Source organism: Sinocyclocheilus grahami, unplaced genomic scaffold (assembly GCF_001515645.1).
Source record: "Sinocyclocheilus grahami isolate Dianchi unplaced genomic scaffold, SAMN03320097.WGS_v1.1 scaffold566.1, whole genome shotgun sequence".
In the NCBI taxonomy this organism is placed as follows: domain Eukaryota; kingdom Metazoa; phylum Chordata; class Actinopteri; order Cypriniformes; family Cyprinidae; genus Sinocyclocheilus; species Sinocyclocheilus grahami.
This window is the reverse complement of record NW_015505745.1, coordinates 834,372-855,128: the sequence shown is the minus strand read 5'-3', so window position 1 is coordinate 855,128 and position 20,757 is coordinate 834,372. Positions and strand designations below refer to the sequence as shown.

The 20,757-nt window shown below is 36.8% G+C and overlaps 1 protein-coding gene across 5 annotated transcripts in view; it reads left to right on the top strand.

Moving 5' to 3' along the window:
- The window catches only part of LOC107556397 (engulfment and cell motility protein 1), a 103,205-nt gene that overhangs the window by 17,260 nt on the left and 65,188 nt on the right, over window positions 1-20,757 (top strand). For 4 of the 5 annotated variants that reach the window (XM_016239508.1, XM_016239505.1, XM_016239506.1 and 1 more), the window contains exons 2-6: window positions 16,630-16,761; window positions 17,404-17,444; window positions 18,051-18,123; window positions 18,232-18,282; window positions 19,954-20,123. In XM_016239508.1, the coding sequence (XP_016094994.1) occupies window positions 16,684-16,761; window positions 17,404-17,444; window positions 18,051-18,123; window positions 18,232-18,282; window positions 19,954-20,123 (413 nt within the window). In that variant the 5' untranslated portion in view covers window positions 16,630-16,683. Of the gene's footprint in view, window positions 1-11,243; window positions 11,378-16,629; window positions 16,762-17,403; window positions 17,445-18,050; window positions 18,124-18,231; window positions 18,283-19,953; window positions 20,124-20,757 lie in introns of those variants that run through there. The other variant, XM_016239504.1, reaches the window with a different exon arrangement.

The following is a 20,757-nucleotide window of genomic DNA, read 5'->3' as shown; positions in this document are numbered from 1 at the left end:
GGCTACCATTGTGCGATGCCTACAACAGCCAGAGGTCAGCAGCTTTTCAGCGTGGATTCGCCCATAGGCTGTTCCTCTTTCTGAGAACACAACTCATTCATGAGATGTGTTCATTGATTGTATTCCATTAGCTCTTCCCTAAAAAAAAAAAAAAACATGTATGCATTTAGCAGACGCTTTTATCCAAAGCGACTTGCAGTGCATTCAGGCTATACATTTTTTACCAGTATGTGTGTTTCCCTATTAAGTGATCGGTTGAAATTTGTTTAGTTTGCTTCTGCTAATGTATCAAAGATTACAAAAACTAAGGTGGTTTGTATTGCTTTTTGTTTCATTATTCATACATGGATTAAAAACATTTTCATAATGAGTTCATATTTGAAGGAATTTTGATTATAGTTATTGTAATGATATCTAAAAAGATTAATATAGCAAATTATAAGATTTACTACATAATTTAATTATAAGATTGACAGTGAATGTATGATGGGAGGAAGTAAAATTGAGTGGTACTAACATTTATAGAAGGCCTAAATTTGAGATCAGAACATGCCCAAAAATATGGTTCAAAATTAATTTAGACATCAAAATAAGTTTAGGATAATATTAGGTTAATGTATGTATATAATAAATACTAATATTAAGGATTCTATAAATATAGTTTAGTATAAATATTAAAGTAGTGCATAATAATGATTCAAAACGTATAATAATAATAATAATAATATGTATGTAATAAATAAATACTAATAGTGGTTATTTTGTATATAAATTGTCTCGTAAAATTAAGTACAAATATTAAAGTAGTCCATAATAATTATTCAAAAAAGTGACAGGATATTATTATTATTAACAACAAGAATAAATGACTTATTATTATTATTATTATAATTATTATATTGCAAGATACTGCTGCAATTCAATTTAATTTGGCGACGCTAGAGGCAATGTAATCTGGCTTTGTGTTTGTGCACTTTGCTTCACTTGCAGTGAAATTTACAGTCATCACTGTGAGATCCAGTGGTGTTGGATGCTGAATTAGTAGCTGATGTTGCGTTCCTGACACAGAGCTTCTTCTCGGTCATCACTGACTGTTGGATGCCTCTACATCCTCTCTCCTAATCTCTCTGCTGTGCCTGTTAGCCGTCTAGCAGATCCAAGAGCTGTACTGGCCAGGATCTTGTGGCGATGTTTGAGGAAATTGCTTGAATTTCTTTCATCCCATCCCATCATTACTAATTAGTTTTAATTTAGCCAGAGAAACCAGTGTAATGAGGTGAGGGTTGATTTAAGAGGACTTAAATGTTCCAGTTCACTTTGTGGGATGTGGTGTGGGGGGTAGGAGCTGGTCAACATGGTGATTTTTAGTGTTTGTGTGCATTGGCACATGTGCACAAAGTGACTTACCAGAAGTGGTTTATCTTAATGCTCTAAAGCTATTCTTGAGGAAACTATCATTCACAAAAATAATCAACTTTCTACAGTTTATTTAAATAATAATTATAGATTGTCTAGTTGCTCGTGGACTTCTTTCTTTTTTCTTCTCCTTTTTAAAATTATTTTTTTTACTTTGTGTAAAAAGTTTTACTCTATGGTTCAGTTTGAATTTGCTGTATTTTCATTCAATATGGTTCAAAAGTTTGGGGTCAGTAAGAAATGCATAATTTTATTCAGCAAGGATGCATTCAATTAAAGACAATAGAGGTATTTATAATTAATGATACAAAATGTTTCTCTTTCCAATAAATGCTTTCTATTATTTCTATTAATTAAAGAATCTTGAAAAAAGAAAATGCATCATGGTTTGCACAAACATCTGAAGCAGCACGGCTGTTTTTGATATTGATAATAATAATAACAAATGTTTCTTGTGCAACAAATCGGCATATTAGAATGATTTTTGAAGGATCATCTGGAGTAATGGCTGCAGGAAATTCAGCGTTGCCATCACGGGAACACATTATATTTAATAACATTAAAGGGGTCATATGATGCGATTTCAATTTTTCCTTTCTCTTTGGAGTGTTACAAGCTGTTCGTGAATAGATAAGATCCCTAAAATTGCAAAGAGTAAAGTCTCAAACCCAAAGAGATATTCTTTATAAAAGTTAACGCCCTCCTAAAACGCCCTTGTTTAAACACGCCCCCACATGTTTACGTCACAATGTGGGAAGATTTGCATAACGCCGCTTAAATGTTCACGCAAAGAAAGAAAGCAGAACTTTGATTCTCGCTGTAGTATTGTTGCTGACGCTGCGTTTTGTTGTGAAAGTGAAACTACTTTGTTTGGCCTTCCAAAAGAGGACACAACTAGAACTCAGTGGTTAAGTTGTATTTACAACACTGTTCCAGAACCGTTCAAACCAAATATTCAGATGTGTGCAAAGCATTTTACGGAGGATGAGGACTGTTTCCTGGGAGAGTAGCCTACAATGCCGGTGTTCTGACAAATAATGCTGACTCACAGCTAGGGTTGTGACGGTGAGGAAATTTTCCTTCCGTTTAATCGACGTGTGACAACAACGGTATCACCGCGGGGGCGGGGGCGTTCCCTCTTTTCCTTGCTTTCCTTCGCTTTTAAATAGCTTGTAAAAGCGGTGTGCCCATTTTACTTTCACTTTAAAATAGCGGCAATTCGGAGTAAAGCAATTGTTCGTTTTTAGTTTGTTTGAATTTTCCCTCCGCTTTTAAATAGCTTAAAAGCGCCGTGCGCATTTTACTTTCACATTTGAATTAGCGGCAGTTAGGCGTCAATTGCTTGAATGCAACAACAAAATACAATGTCAAGCTCACATTAGCGTATATATAAAACATAGAACTTTTATTAACAAAACAAATAAAAATACACCATGCTATAGGGCAGGCTATGCCTAATATAAAATAACAAATAACTTGCATAAAGTTGAATAGGTATACAAAACTGGAAATAAATAAACATGTATAATATATAAAACCAAATAAATAAGAAACGTAGAACGTTTATTAGCAAAACGAATGTCAAATAAAATAAATAAATGACAGTTTAAATAAAGTAAAAATCAGCAAACAATGTGGAACCAATTAAATAAGAAACGAATGTTTAAAAAAAACGTCCAAAATCACCTTAGATAAACGGCAAAAGTCAACATGCTTTTCAAAATTCAAAATATTGCCAAACAGGCGCTTTTGCATCTCGTTTCGAAACTAAATCACCCGCCATCGTCTTGTCTGTCTCACCTCACCTCACTCTTCTTGTCAGTCAGCTCGACTCACTCTCCTCACTGGAGAAATGAAATCTGATCTGTGATGCGACTGTCGTTCGGCACGCTGCATTGAGCAGCCGCGTTCAGTTGTAGTGTCTGTTCTTTTACTGAACTAAATGATTTTTATTACTATAAAAAAATCAAAACGACGGTGGGGGTCGGTGACACGGTGGGCAAGTGACATAACCGGTGTTGCGGCTTAACACCGGTATTACCGTCAGCACCGTCTATCGCGGCAAGCCTACTCGCAGCCTGTAAGTACGCTTTCATATTTCTTTTCAAACGCGAGTTTTGAGCAGTGTAGAGTAGGCTTGTTGTTTCTCACAAATGCGGACATGGTTTTATGTTTACGCGAAGCGATGCAACGCGTAACATGGGTTTTAATGTTTTTGTCTCATCGCTCCAGCCGGACACGGCATCATATGGTAAGGGGCGTAACATTTCCGTCACAGGCTTGAGGTATTCGGCCAATCACAACGCACTGGATAGCTGGCCAATCACAGCACACCTCGCTTTTCAGAACGATGAGCTTTGTAAAAATCTGCGCATTTCAGAAAGGCAGGGCATAGAGGAGAAACAATAATGTACAGTATGTGGAAAATAATGTGTTTTTTGAACCTTAAACCGCATAAACACATTTCATTACACCAAATACACAAAATAATGTTCTTTTTAGCAACGTCATATGACCCCAATAAAAACACTGATTAAATGGTCTTAGATGACATGTGATTGGCTGCATCCCAGACGGAACTATAATATCATTAGAAATATGTATTATGAGCTATCATTATTATATTGCTCTGAAATACTTTTTGTGACTTAGTTATTTAATTTATAATTATACTGTATATTATGATCTTATATAGAGTGCTTGCATAATTATTATGCAAGTTGTTATTCTGATCACATTTTATTTCCAAGCACATTTTACAAATTCCAAACCACATCAATCTAAATAACTACTCTTAATTTTGTCTTTAATCATTTATAAATTATATATAATTGCCAATGAAGGATCATATGGTAAGGGGCGTAACATTTCCGTCACAGGCTTGAGGTATTCGGCCAATCACAACGCACTGGATAGCTGGCCAATCACAGCACACCTCGCTTTTCAGAACGATGAGCTTTGTAAAAATCTGCGCATTTCAGAAAGGCAGGGCATAGAGGAGAAACAATAATGTACAGTATGTGGAAAATAATGTGTTTTTTGAACCTTAAACCGCATAAACACATTTCATTACACCAAATACACAAAATAATGTTCTTTTTAGCAACGTCATATGACCCCAATTGTTTTAAATAGTAATAATATTTCACTATATTTTTGTTTTTATTGTTTTTTTTTTTATATGGTAAATGCAGCCTTGGCGAGCACATATTTCTTTCAAAAACATTTTAAAATCATACGACCCCAAATTTTTTAATGGTATTGTATCTATTTTAAAATCTATCAGTTGATTATTGGAATTCTAATTTTTTTTTATCTTTGTATTTCTACAGAATACATTATTGGTTGCCCTTTGCCCTATTCATTGGTCATATTCATACATGTTTTTATTTTTTTTGCGGTACAAGTGGGTTGTGAGAGAGATGTTGTGTTTTCCCTTCTCTCAGTGAGGGAATGTGGTAACAGCGTCTCATGTTTGAAGGCTGTCATAGGTCTGACCTGTTTAGAGTGTTTCCTACTGGGCTGAGGAGCCTGTGAGCAGAAGGTCACACAGCCAGTGACTGAATCATGCTCTCCCCACCTCCATCGCTTGTCTTGCATCCGCAAACGCTTTTGTAACAGTAAAGACCCTTTTAGATAGAAGACACTCGTCTTAGACCTGAAAACAAACTACTTCACCTGCCAAATACATGTCACTGTGACCAAACTCTCGGCTTGAGCTGCGTTAAATTGAGACATTAGTCATTCTCTGTGATCAGGTTAGTTACTGTATATTAGTTATGTTAGTTATAAAGCTGCAAATTAAATTTTAAAGGGAAAAACACTAGGGATGCACCGATATGAAAATTTTGGCCGATACCGATAACCGATTATTCTTTATTTTTGAAAGCCGATAACCGATATGTTGGCCGATAAATCTATATCCAAATTGTTATATACTTTTTGAGAGCCTGATTACAAAAAAGGTCTCATCATTAAAAGCCACATCCCAAACACTTCAACATAAGCAGCCTAGTTTGAACGGTGTACGGTTTAAAAATATTTTTACACTCCCATTACCAAATAGGTCTTATATAATCTTGCAGCAGTGTACATCTATTACTGTACTCTTTTAAAAGCTCTATTCTTCCATGTAGATTAAAGATGACTACAATTAGTGTAGTAGTGTTTAGATGCGCTGTTTTTTTTTTAACCCATCTGAACTGGTGCCTTTTAATGTGAATCTGGTATATATCAAAATAGATTTGAATGGTTCATTGTTTTAATTGAAAAGACTCAGAAATGCATGCCTTAGATGACAACTAAATCTGTGACTAACAACTGTTTTGGGATCTGATTGTGTGCAAAAATGATTTCAAATACATTTTTAACAAAACAAAATGATTTAAAAGCTGTTTGGAAGGAGCGAAATGGATAAAGTTACCAAAGTGAGATGAGCCTGAATAAATCCAGACCAAGGTTTCCATGTGCAAAGGTGGTTGGCAGCTCTGCTCACGAGTACCACCAGGCCGTGTCTGCTTTTGGCAAACTAACTCCCAGGGCTAGATTGGGTGACTTAATCAGGTTTGTCAGAGGCAGTACAGCATGTAGGGGGTCTCTTTGCTCCTGGGTAGGGGTTTAGGTACTAAAAACAAGAAAGGGCTAATTGGAACATGGCACATCACACATGCATCTCCAAGGAGACAGCTGGCTCCTCGACCACCAAGACGGGAACATCGCTTCTAGGTCAGCTGTATTTATTTCTCTAGTCAGGAGACTTTTGATTTGAAATGTGAGATGATTGCTTACATTTCACTGTTGAATATATTTAAGTCATGTAAGCCCTATTTGGACAGTACTGATTTTCTAAACAGATTTGAGTTACAATTCACCAAATGTTTGTATATATATATTAGGGATGTAACGGTATGAAAATGTCTTATCACGATTATAGTGACCAAAATGATCACGGTTATCAGTATTATCACGGTAAAAGTATCGACACATAAATCAGTTCACCAAGTTTTAAATTTAAAAATCAACAAACAACAAATAAAATGACTTTTTGTTTGCATAATCACTAAAAGCATAACATTACCAATGATGTTCGAATTTTAAATGACAACTTGACTGACAACAGTTTAATAGTATGTTGAAATATCTAATGTAAATGTTCAAATAAAGCTTTGAAAAAGTTTAATAAAAAGGTAAACCTCACATTTCAGCCTTTAAATAAAGAAAAGATATAAGTCAAAATGATAATTGATTAATAAATGATTATATGTATTTTATCTGCTCCTATCTGAATTGTTTAAATGTCCAGACTCCACATAAGCTTGTTTTTCATCAACCGGTCAAAATTTACAGCAGAGCATGCAAATTCGGTCCGTTTTTGGCCAGAAAAAAACTGCATGCAAGCTGAATGTAAATACAGGTGCATCTCAATAAATTAGAATGTCGTGGAAAAGTTCATTTATTTCAGTAATTCAACTCAAATTGTGAAACTCGTGTATTAAATAAATTCAATGCACACAGACTGAAGTAGTTTAAGTCTTTGGTTCTTTTAATTGTGATGATTTTGGCTCACATTTAACAAAAACCCACCAATTCACTATCTCAACAAATTAGAATACTTCATAAGACCAATAAAAAAACATTTTTAGTGAATTGTTGGCCTTCTGGAAAGTATGTTCATTTACTGTACATGTACTCAATACTTGGTAGGGGCTCCTTTTGCTTTAATTACTGCCTCAATTTGGCGTGGCATGGAGGTGATCAGTTTGTGGCACTGCTGAGGTGGTATGGAAGCTCAGGTTTCTTTGACAGTGGCCTTCAGCTAATCTGCATTTTTTGGTCTCTTGGTTTTCATTTTCCTCTTGACAATACCTCATAGATTCTCTGGGGTTCAGGTCTGGTGAGTTTGCTGGCCAGTCAAGCACACCAACACCATGGTCATTTAACCAACTTTTGGTGCTTTTGGCAGTGTGGGCAGGTGCCAAATCCTGCTGGAAAATGAAATCAGCATCTTCAAAAAGCTGGTCAGCAGAAGGAAGCATGGAGTGCTCCAAAATTTCTTGGTAAACTGGTGCAGTGACGTTGGTTTTCAAAAATCCCAATGGACCAACACCAGCAGATGACATTACACCCCAAATCATCACAGCCTGTGGAAACTTAACACTGGACTTCAAGCAACTTGTGCTATGAGCTTCTCCACCCTTCCTCTAGACTCTAGGACCTTGGTTTCCAAATGAAATGCAAAACTTGCTCTCATCTGAAAAGAGGACTTTGGACCACTGGGCAACAGTCCAGTTCTTCTTCTCCTTAGCCCAGGTAAGATGCCTCTGACGTTGTCTGTGGTTCAGGAGTGGCTTAACAAGAGGAATACAACAACTGTAGCCAAATTCCTTGACCCGTCTGTGTGTGATGGCTCTTGATGCCTTGACCCCAGTCTCAGTCCATTCCTTGTGACTTTCACTCAAATTCTTGAATCGATTTTGCCTGACAATCCTCATAAGGCTGCGGTTCTCTCGGTTGGTTGTGCATCTTTTTCTTCCACACTTTTTCCTTCCACTCAACTTTCTGTTAACATGCTTGGATACAGCACTCTGTGAACAGCCAGCTTCTTTGGCAATGAATGTTTGTGGCTTACCCTCCTTGTGAAGGGTGTCAATGATTGTCTTCTGGACAACTGTCAGATCAGCAGTTTTCCCCATGATTGTGTAGCCTAGTGAACCAAACTGAGAGACCATTTTGAAGGCTCAGGAAACCTTTGCAGGTGTTTTGAGTTGATTAGCTGATTGGCATGTCACCATATTCTAATTTGTTGAGAATTGGTGGGTTTTTGTTAAATGTGAGCCAAAATCATCACAATTAAAAGAACCAAAGACTTAAACTACTTCAGTCTGTGTGCATTGAATTTATTTAATACACGAGTTTCACAATTTGAGTTGAATTACTGAAATAAATGAACTTTTCCCACGACATTCTAATTTGAGATGCACCTGTATAAGTCTCTGTAATTCCACTCGTTGACAGCAGGTGGTGCTTATGGAAAAGCTGAATTAGAGCTGTTTCCCGTAACCCCTGTGGACAAAGCAGTATTGTGAATTTAAAAGGGTTAGTTCAACCAGAAATGAAAATTCTGTCATTAATTACTCATTAATATATATATATATATATATATATATATATATATATATTGCATGCATCATGAATGACGCATAACTTTTAATGCATTCTTTTAATATATATTATTTTCATTTATTATAAAAACCTTTTTAAATTAACTTCACATGAGTTTACAGAAGTGGCTGCTTATAATAAACCCATAACCAAGCAGAGAAATTTAGATATCCATTTTACCTGATCCTGATATTAATATGGCCTGTCTTAGGAGTTTCCACTATTTGGTTCTCCTCAATTTTTTCATCATAATTTTTCGTTGCATGCTGTCTGTATTAGCGATACAACAATACAGTTAGCCCACGTATCAATAGAAATGCTTAAACTGTCTATCACGTTATAAGCGGGGAGGAGTTTCCTCATCTCAGTGCGTAAACCACAGGCAAAAACAGAGCCTATTCAGGGAGAAATAAAAGGCAAAACCGTAAAAAGAAACGCAATTCTCAAGCGTGTATTGAACCGTGGATGTTTTACCGAATGGTTCAATATTATATTGAGATTTGTGTCATCCCTAGTCTGTATTGAAAAGTGCAGTATGCGGAAGATTAGTGCGCAAACGGTAGCTTATGTTATTCAAGAAATAACATGAGACGACAAGTGTTGTGGTAATAGAGTATCAGCAATCACAGACATCTGCATTTGGACAGGATTCGATTTCTCAGAGGACCGTTGAGTTTGCGGAAAAACGGTAGGTATTTTTCTCTGGAACTTTTGCAAAGGTTGTGTGAGGGAAAACTAGTCCAGTCTAAACAGGGCTGTGGACCAGTTTTATGGTGTTTTTATTTCATTTTTGACAGCAGTGGGTCGTAATTTGAAATGCTGAAAAATAGCAGCATGAGCATTTATCAGAATATCTACTTTTATGTTTCACAGATGAAAGTAAGTCATATGGGTTTAAACCAATGAATGAGTAAATTAATGAGTTTTTTTTTTTTTTTTAAAGTGAACGATTTTTTTTTTATAGAGAACATCTGAACACGTTGCACTTTATATTGTTGAAAGTGGAGCTGCCATTCATTTATCACAGTAAAGGCCCCAAAAGAAGGTCACTGTTTAATTTTAGATGTGCTCATTTTCCAGAAAAATGTGTGGATCTCTTTCTTCCTCCTCATTTGTCTCTCTTTTTTTTTTCTTTCTAGCTGGTCTCAAAGACCTTGACCAATTTTACCAGTCAGTCTAAACAGCGCTGGTTTGATGTACCCGACCACGCATTAATCTAGGCCAGACCCAACATTTTTCATTGACCAGCTCTCCACTGATCTCTATTCATAGCTCGAGGGAACCCAGAGCCACCTCAACAGCTGTGAGAGCAGGGCCGGCCGGCCCCTAGGAGCCCGCAATGGGTAGAACCAATATATGCTCCTTCTCATTCACTGACATGAGCCAATTTAGCCATCATTCCCCTGAACCTTTAATGGGTAACGAGATGTTAGCAGCTCTTGATTTGCCACCCAGCTGATGCTGTTGCATCAGAAATGACCAAGTGTGCTCCTCAAAATTGTGAGAGGATGAGCAGATATGGGAAATGAGAGCAGCCGGCCCATGCTGTAATCAGCAGCTCTTGTGCTCGGTTCTTTTTTTTTCATCCTTGAAAATGTGCCCTTGTGACAATTAGCACACTGATCATTAGTGCTATTTGTGTGTGGCATCACTTTCCGGGAATGTCATTCTGCCCAGCTAGTCATAAACTGAGCATGTTATTTTTCTGCTTCATGGGTTGTTTTTTAATTTTGTTACCATGGCACTATGAGTCAGTGTCCTAGTGTCAGCTTTGTTTATCTGGGCCGCACATGTATCAGAGCGGAAGCGTGAGTTCTTTGAGAAATCAAAGGGATTATTTGAAAAGAAGAAGAAATTTCACACTGAAGTGGACTGCATTCATGTTTATTTGTACTAATCAAGTCACAGAAGTGTTTATGAAAGGCCCAGCTGAGTGTGAAATAGAGCCCATTGTTTCATATGGGTATGAATAAGGGTCACCTTATCTGTAAAACAGGATGCAGGACCCTCTGAATGATCTGTACTCTTTTTGTTTTTGTTGTGTTGTGTTGTGGTTTGGCTTGTTTTTTTGTTTTTGGTTTGTGTTTCGTGTTTTGTTTATGTTTTTGAATTTGTGATTTTTTTTTTTTTAATGGGAAAAAAGTTGGCTTAGGATTGTTGTCATTACTGTATTAAAGGGATTTGTCACAAATTCTTTACATTACAGCAATGAGAATTAATAATGAAAATTTGTTCATTACTGTAAAAAAACTCCTAATAGTCATAAAATAGGTTTCATTAATTTTAAGTAACGTATAATTTTTTTTTCTTGTACAGACATACATATGTGGCTTGAAAACTACTTCCTGTGACCTAATCACCACACAGCCTTATTTTTACAATTTGTCTTCTAAATGCATGCACCAAATCATCGCTTTATCTCAAGCGATCAGTGCGTCTCCATGCCTCCTGTTATTGTCTGACATGCTCAGATAAGCGGAGCAAGGAGCCTATGGGTCTGTTTCCTCCTCACGTCTTCAGTTGTGTTGCATCTTTGAAATTTGCCGCCTTTCCGTGTAACTGTTGCCCAGCAGTTTCCTCTTCTCGTGATGAACGCCTACTTCCTCCGCCTGTTTCACCTCTCTTTCTTTCTCACTGGTTAAGTCAAGGTTCATGAGAAGTTGTGTCATAAATACGGGTGTAGTCTTGATTTTAAAGGCTTTTGTTGATTATGTTGAGAAGCAACACACTGCACTGCTGAGGCTTAAAGAACAGGAAACATCAACTCATTTGAGCGGCTGCTAGTTGCGGAGGTTTTTGGGTAAGTTTCTTCATTCTTTCGGATGAGTCCGGGCAGCTCAGGGTGTTGTTTTGGCCACTGGGGTCAACTCTGTGACCCCTAACATATCACTACAGATTTGTCTGTGAACCAGGCTGAATTTTCCTTTTTGTAAATCTAAATACATTGCTGAAACTTTTCATTTGGTCTGTTTGCTTTATTGAGGTGTCTCCATCGAGCAGGCAGGATAATCCGTATTGGCCTAGACACTTGAATGTGTTTTGAAAGAATATGCAATTTAGAAAAAAACTGCTGCTTAGCTGTGTGAGTAATTTGACAGGATATCCTGGTTACTGTATGAGAAATAGAAAACTTGTCTTTGACACTAGGTGTCCACTGCAGCTCAGACTGAAATAATGAGTGCAGAATTCTTGACTGTCTACACTGTTCGTTTTTTTGTGAACTACAAACATTTCGAAGGAAATTAATGTCTTTTTTTTTATTTAACCGCTGTTAGTGGTAAGGAGAGGAGAGTCAGGTGTTTGATTGTAACATAAATGTCTGTTGTACATCAAAACATCATTCTTTGCTGATGTGCATCTCTTAGTGTTTCCCAAACAGAGAGAGAGAGAGAGAGAGAGAAAAGTAATACCATGTTGTTAGACATTTGTTTGTACATTTTGATTTTGGAATCTGAATATGGTAATGATTCCGTACCATGGAATATGCCAAAGTTCATAAAATCACCACATGATACCCTCACTGTACAGTAGTACTGCAGTGCATTTTGTAATGGTAGTGTAAAAAAAATGTACAAAAACACTTCAGACTTTACTAGTCTTACATTTTACAAATCCCTTTCTAAGGCATTTAGACAGACCGCAAAGTAAAAAATACTTTTCTGTAGTTTGATCAAGAAAAACGTGAGATCAAATTACAAATTCAAATGTTTATTATTAAGGTTTGCTAATATTTGTTTGTTTATTATCATTATTTGTATTAGTTTATTATCATTATTGATATAACTAAAATAACAATTGTTTTGTATTATTATTATTTTTTTATAATTATATTATTAATGCTATAATTAACATGTAAAATATTTTACTATTATTAATAGTTTATTCTTTGTTTAGTTATTAATATTTATTATCACTCGTATAATAAAACAATATTTAAAATAGCATGTATTTAATAATAATAATACTATCTAACAATATTTTGATATGATCCTTATGTAACATACAAAGTATGCAGTATTGTCTGAAGCTGTGTCTGAATACACTCATTTTCACTCACACCTTCCTCACGTGAACGGTGTGACATTCACTATGAATAGTGAGTGAGTCAGCGGTTTTGCACAATACATGCATGAATGTGTAAAATGCCTGTTGTGTATGTTCGTCATGCTCTCGTGAGTTCAGCACCATGGTGAGATGTCATGATAGATGTGAGCACGGTCCGAATCTCCAATTTCCCCTCCTCTCTTTCCACACTGAGAGCCACACTCAATTGTTGTATGAAAATATCTCTTGACATCATTCTGACGTTTACATCATTTCTATAGCAACCGATGGAAATCCACCAGATATTGACTATGTATGTGTGTCTCAAAACAGGACCCACAGTTCTGTCTCTAGAAAGGTTTGTAGGAACAAAGCACAGGTCAGACCTGCAGGGTAGAAATGAGAGCTGACCGGCGTCAGTGAAACAAAGAAAGTGAGTAGCAGTAACTCAGTAGCTGTCTCGCGTGTCTTTGTTTCTCAGCGCAGATAAAGCTCGCTGCTCCTTTGTAGCCCCTGCCGGTGTGGGCCCTCTCTGCTCTGGGGCCCTTTGTAGAGGTGTCCGATGAATCACTGGAGGGCACTTTTGAAATCTATACAGGACGTGGGCAATCCAGTGACGCGAAACCTGGTGAGAGTGTGAACTTCTGACCATTCTTTCGCTTTCTTCTCACAACTGATGGACTGCATCTGTTCGGCTTGGTGGTGTTGTGCTCTCTGCGGGAGTGAAATCTTAACATTTAAACCACACTGGGACTGTCACTCTGACAACCACATGCTGTCCCGTCCATGATGTTCAGCATCTAATAAAGGTAGTCTCAGGTTGACTGCAAGGATGAACAGGCTTTTACTTTGATCATGTACCCGTGTAAATTTTCTTGTGGGTCATATCTTACATCACTGATAATTCTACAGTACATTTAGTTTATGTCATTTCTGAGCAATACTAATAAAACATGTTGGCTGATTAGTTTGTAATAATGCTTTTGAGTGGCCTGCGCTCAAATTATTGCTATCATTTGTCTCTTGTTTAAAATGACTGTGACTGTGTCATGATAGTATCTGATGTCTATATCATATATCAGATTCATATGCAGTACGTGTCATATTGTTTGCAAGGTATCCCATGGTACTTCAAAGAATACCAATGCATTTTTATAGTACATGCCCAAAAAATATGGTATTGCCATGGTCCTAAAAACATGACACCATGCTACATGTCCTAAAACATGGTATTGCAATTGTATGTGTCCTAAAACATGTCAATACCATGGTATTACAATGGTACATGTCCAAAAACACGATATTGTCATGTGTACAAAAACACTGTAGTGCCATACTACTTGTCCTAAAACATGGTATTGCCATAGTATACATGGTATAGACATTATAGTACACACTGTAAAACATGTTGTTACCATAGTACATGTCCACATACATGGTCTTTTCTTAGTACATGACCCAAAACTAGTATTGTAATGGTATGTGTTCAAAAACAAGGCATTTGCATAGTACAGGGGTAGGCAAGTTCGGTCCTAGAGAGCCGCAGTCCTGCAGAGTTCAGCTCCAACCCTGAAAAAAAAACTCGGGATTGAATGGAAGAGCAGGCGATGCTTTGTGTGTCCCTGCCCCCATCAGAGAGACAGAGGCATCTCCAGACCTGCTTGTTCAAATGACTGGACTATTAAGCCCTCTGAAGAAATCAAATCCCGTCAGTCTGTTTTTTTCTCGGTTCCTTTCAACAGCATTATTGTGTAGGTTTAAGAAACCACGTCTATCAAATATGCAAATTTGTTTCACTTTAATTGTCTTTTGTTTTGTAGAACTTTTTGATGGATAAGACATGAATGCTTTAGTGAAAAAATACTTTACTAGACATGGTTTGGTGAAAGCACCTTACATGGCTGTTGCTTGTGTCCCACTGGCTTTGTGGTTGTATCCACATATCCAGCATTTCATGCTTTACTGTTATGCCAACAAACAGTGTGGAATAAAACCACTTGCACTTGAATGTTGTAATAGCTTTGTGCATGAGTTTTATTCTCTTGTAGTGAAGCCAAACCTAGACAAATAAGAAGTATTAACATGAACTCCTCTTTCGCTTAATTTGTTTACAGTATCTCTAATCATATAAGACCAAAGGATAAAAATTACAACTATGTGCAGCTATTCTGTCCATTTGAACGACAGCTGAGAGCTTTACATAAATCCTGGTACTGAGATTTATTGACTTCTGTCAGCTGAAATCATGCCATCTGTAATGAGGAAACTTCTTACCAGGAATGAAACATTTCCAAGAGAACCACCCTGGAAAGAGGCAACTTCTGATGGAGCAGATGCCATAGCAACAGAGCCTGGGTAGTGTCTGTGGAGATTATTATGGGATGAGTCATGGCAGAGTGACATGGCAGCTTGTTTGAATGGGTTGAATGAATGCTTGTTTCACAGGCTGCGTGTGTTCTTGTTTTCTCTCCAAGAATCATCCCCATGCATTATGGAATGGGGGATTAAAAATGTAACGGGGATTATCTACAAAGACCAAAGATGATCCGCACTGTCCCGAGTGTCAGGAGTGCTAAATAATGTACACGGGGATTTAACGGAAGTCAATTTCTCTTTATGGGCTCACCTAACCTTTTCTTTTAGAAGATTTACTGTTTTATTGTATTTGTGTTGCACATTTTGAGACTTCAGACATATATAAATTTTTTCATGTTCATTATATGCAATAATAATAATGTTATTAAGTAAATATTGCGAGCCAGATACTTAAGGAAAATTGAGCTGGAATTAACTTCTGTTAGTTTGGCTACAGCTATATGGCTTTATAGTGCAAATGACTTTATTTGTTAATGTGCTTTAGAGATTTGCTCATGTTGCTCTTTATTGCTGATTGAAATGGGCTAAAAGAAAATAGTCCGTTTAATTTCAGCCAATTGTCCATATCATGGAAAAAGAACATTTCCCTTGCTCTTTTGAAATCAAGAGTTCAGCGTCCTGAATTGTATCACAATACAAAGCTGCAATCAGCAATCCTCCAAGACTATTTATATAAACTAAACAGCAAAAATTAGTCATTTTGTCAACATGTCAATTTGTCATCATGACATACGATCATGAGCACAGTAATATATGACGGCCTGTGTTTGCATATCCCATGACTGTTCAGTACTCAGCAGCTTGGCACACACTGTGATTATATAGAACAACACTGTTGATTTTAAAGAAACTTGTAACTTTGACAAAGCAAACTTTAGTTGTAGCTTGCAAATAATAGTTTTTTTTTTTAAATGTCTTTAGTGCTGTAAATGCACTTCATTCTATAACATTCATTTAAATGTGTTAATGTTAAAAGCACATTGAGCTGAATAGCTGCTATATATATATTGTCTGATGGCAGTTGATCTCAGTAGTTTTAGTTTAAAAGCAAAATTCAGACATGAATAAAGACGTGTTTAAAAGACACACAAGTATGTAGATCTTACTGCAGTAATTAAAATGTCCCAGTATCAAATGTCACAAAAGAGGAATGTTCTCGTTCCGAGTGAATCTCTCACAGTGACACTGCACCAGTCAAAGCTTTGCATTCCTGAAATACATTTTCAAGGTTTTCCAGAAGAATTCCTCAGTGTCAGCTCTTACACATTAGCAGCAAATTATCTAGTGACTGAAAGAGCTCTCTGTTCTGACCTCAAGGTCAAACATGCTTTCCAACCAAATATTTGACGTGCATTCAGTTGTTGTAACGGATAACAAGGAGGTGGATGGTAAGAAAGATACCCATAGAGCATATACATAAAATCAAGAGCAGCACTCCGGTATCTAATCGAGATATCTACCAGTACTTCGAAATTACTGGAATTGTAACATTTTAGCATTGGCTTATTACCAAAGTACTGGCATTTTTGACATCCCTCCCTGGTTGTACTAATCAGTTTGATAAAGAGACACGTTTAATAAATTAGTATGCATAGTATAACCCTAGCTTTCTCCCTCTATCTCCCTCTACAGGCTTGGATGAGAGCCAGGCAGCAGTGAGCGGCCACATCCTCCATCAGCGCAGCCATGCCGCCCCCAGCAGACATTGTGAAGGTGGCCATCGAGTGGCCGGGGGCCTTTCCCAAACTTATGGAGATTGACCAGGTCAGTGCCTTTGGCTGACTTTACCTTCATCTACATGCATGTATATGTAACTTACAATAGTGTATGTTTGCTTTTTTCTCCCACAAATGTACATCATGTCAGAATTTACTATCCTTCTATGACAAGTTTAGTAAATACTCCATGACTAACATTTCATGAGCAGAGCTGTTGATATCTGAAAATGCAACACTAAAAAGGAGACCCCTTAGTCCTTTAATAATTATGTGCTTCACAGAAGAATAAGTAATGTGGGTTTGTAAAAACATAGTGAATAAATAATGACTTGATTTTCCTCTTTTGGCTGAACTATTCCTTTAAAATTTGAGAGAGAAGGCCCTGCAGTGTGTCTCTAAATGATGAAGATGATATGCTATAAAAACTATTGAGACAAAGTACCTTGCATAAATCACCCTGAAGTTCTTTATTCATCATTCATCCTTATTCTGATAAAATTCTTTATTAGTTCTTTGTTGCTCTTGACTTGACTCAACAAAACGTTTGATCAAAAGTTGTACAATCTAATGTCAATGCAGCAGTATTATTGGGTATAAAGAATGTTTATTAGCCATAAAGAAATAAGGTAGAATATGAGCTCCAAGAATACAGGAATAACTTTTGTTATTGTTTTTTTGTTTTCTGCAGAAAAAGCCTCTCTCAGCCATCATTAAAGAAGTCTGTGAGGGGTAAGTAACAAGCATTGAGTTTTTTTCCCCTCAATGTATTCACTCCTCAAATTCACAAGCAAAATTTGCCAGTCTGTCACTGACATAGTCTATTCACATGATTTGTATCTCAATGTGGCATTTTCTTTCTTTCTCATCTTACCTCAGTGGGATGCCTAATAAAGCAGTGTTTATAAGTGCAGTGCTGCTGTTTACAGGGGCAACCACTGTATTTCTGCTTTTCCATAAGCACCACTATTTTGTTCAGACCAATTATAAACAGCATACGTAGTCGTTTATTAGGCCGAAATATGAGGTTTATGATTTTATATAATTTTTTGTTTTTGTCAAAACTTGAATTATTTGAACTGTAAAGTTGTTTAAATAGTAGTTTTTACAGTTTAGGATATTACCACTGATGTTGTTTCAAAAGAAAGTTGCTACCGTTAACCACATGTAGCTGTATTCTAATATAAGAATCTTCCAAAATAATTTCAGCTGTTGATTCCAAGAAATTTATCCCCATCACCTTTTTCACCGATGCTGATTGTTTTTGTTACACAGCAAAACCCATCACTGTATACATCAATGCAATCTCTGATGATCATCTGAATTTTCTCTCATTAGGTGGAACTTGCCAAACCCTGAAACCTTTGCCCTGCAGAATGCTGACTCAACCAACTTCTACATCACTGAAAAGGTTAAATGCTAAATCTTGAAAATAAGCTGTATTGCAAAGCTCAGTAATTTAAAAGAATACATCATATACCAGTGCATGACAATACCTCTTTTTTTTTTTTCTTCACAGAATCGCAACAACATCAAAAACGGCTCCATTCTGCGGCTTACTACTTCAGCTGTGAGTAGCACATTTGAGTTAATATATGTATTTTTGGCATCTCTAAAGGCTTTATCAGTGGGAGGGGCCTGCCTTTATCCTCTGAAGCCCTGCTCCGTCCAGATGGGGCCTATAATCCTTCAGATGTGAGGGGTGATAGGTTACATTACCAAATCTTCCTAAAGTGTCAGCAGCTGAGAAGCATTCTTGCGTGACTTGTCAAGGCGTAAATGTGCCCAGCTGTTATTATTTTTTCACTTCCGATCATGGATTGGCTCTTTGTTATGAAAATGTATTGTCGTTTTGGAGCTGCATTATATTAGAATTAATATTTCATTCAGAAACTGTTGTTCATATGACCCATCTGAATTTGCAGCTTGGGGATGATGATATTCAAAGTTGATGTCTGTGACATTTGAAACAGTCTCCTCTAGCATAATGACAACAATGACGGTTTCTCTTCCTGTGATGTTCTGCACCAGACACCACTGATATTTAACGTCAGTGCTCAGTACGGTTTCAATAAATTTCACAGAGGAAAGCAATTCTGTAGTGCCTGGTAAAGCATGTATTTATAATGGTGTATTCGGTTACATTAGTGCAATTAAGGTGCTTTTTAATTTGATCAAAGCAGTTGTTACAAAAAGTATTTGGAATTTTACGTCACACCATTAGTTTGTCATTGGTTTGATATTTTGCATCTAATAATTTTTTTTATCTGTAAACAAATTACCCTTTTTTCTGTTAAATGTTTGTAATTTAAATCAGATAAATTAAAAATAATATAAGGCTTGTCGAATGTGGTTAGAAAAGATGATCGCTGATCACTGAAAATTCAAATGCCACTTCTGCATTGTCCTTACAGTTATTACTGTTAAATAAAACTAAAACCATTAAAAAAAATGTTACTTGAAATAAAATTAACTTTAAATTAAATAAAACACATACAGTGGTGTGAAAAACTGTTGGCCCCCTTCCTGATTTCTTATTTTTTTTCATGTTTGTCACACTTTAATGTTTCAGATCATCAAACTAATTTAAATATTACACAAAGATAATGCAAGTAAGTACAAAATGCAGTTTTTAAATTATGATTTCATTTATTAAGGGAAAAAAACTGTCCCAACCTACATGGCCCTACGTGAAAAATGAATTGCCCCCTCCAGTTAAATAACGAAAGAACTGCAAATAACCACATTATTTTAGAAAGCGGAGTTAAATTTCACTAGCCACACCCAGGCCTGATTACTGCCAGACCTGTTGAATCAAGAAATCACTTAAAAAGAACCTGTCTGACAAAGTGAAGCATGCTTAAAGAGCAACACATCATAGAACGGATGAGAATCAAAACAGTTGACATGTATCAGTCTGGAAAGGATTATAAAGCCATTTCTAAGGCTTTGGGACTCAATGTAAGGGGGTCTGAATACTTTCCGTACCCACTGTATATATATTTAGTTTATTCAATCTACATTGAAATTATATATGAAAAATGGATAATTGCAGTATGTAAAAACATGCATGCTTAATACTCTCTAATGAGGGAATGATTGTGGATTCAGTGAGACAGTAATTTAGAGAAGTGCAGTCTCGCCTTCTTCCTTGAGTTGTGTGACTAAAAGGCCTGACCTCCTACATATGACGATCTGTCACGCTTTCATTAACACACCTCTTCTGTGGCCATGGTAACAGGCCCAGATGGCCCAGCAGCTGCACGAGCGCATCCAGTCGTCCAGCATGGACATGAAGCTGGACGCTCTGAAGGATCTGGCCAACTCTTCACGAGACATCACCTTTGCTCAGGAGTTCATTAACCTCGACGGCATCTCACTGCTCACACAGATGGTGGAAAGTGGCACAGAGTAAGTAACTGTGTTTGTTCCTCTGGCTGCTTTTCCTTATATATCTCGGTTTACATTACAGAGCTCTTGATATTCACTCATTTATGTGTCCTCTTAGCAGGGCTTAAGCCATTCAAACCCAAATAAAGGCACAGTCAGTGACTTGCACTGTATTCTGTGATGAAGCCTATTCAGATTTCTCAGTGATTTTCAATAGGAGTCTTCAAATCCCAATAGACATAATCTACCATTCAAAAGTTTAGGGTCAGTAAGATTTAAAAAAAAATTTAAACAGGAAATGTCTACTTTTATTCAGCAAACATTTATAAGGTTATAGAATATTTCTATGTAAATAAATGCTGTTCTTTTGAACTTTTATTCATCAATAATCCTTAAAAAAATATGATAGTTTACACAAAAAAGATTAAGCGGCACAACTGTTTCCGACATTGGTAATAAGAAATATTTCTTGAATGGCAAAAAGAATATTAGAATGATTACTGAAGGATCCCCCCCCAACCCCCCCCCCCCCCCGCGCTCTAGAGAGAGAGAGACACACACACACACACACACACACACACACCATCATCAGCTCTCATGAGAGACACACACACACACACACACACACACCAACACCAGCTAACGCGAGAGACAC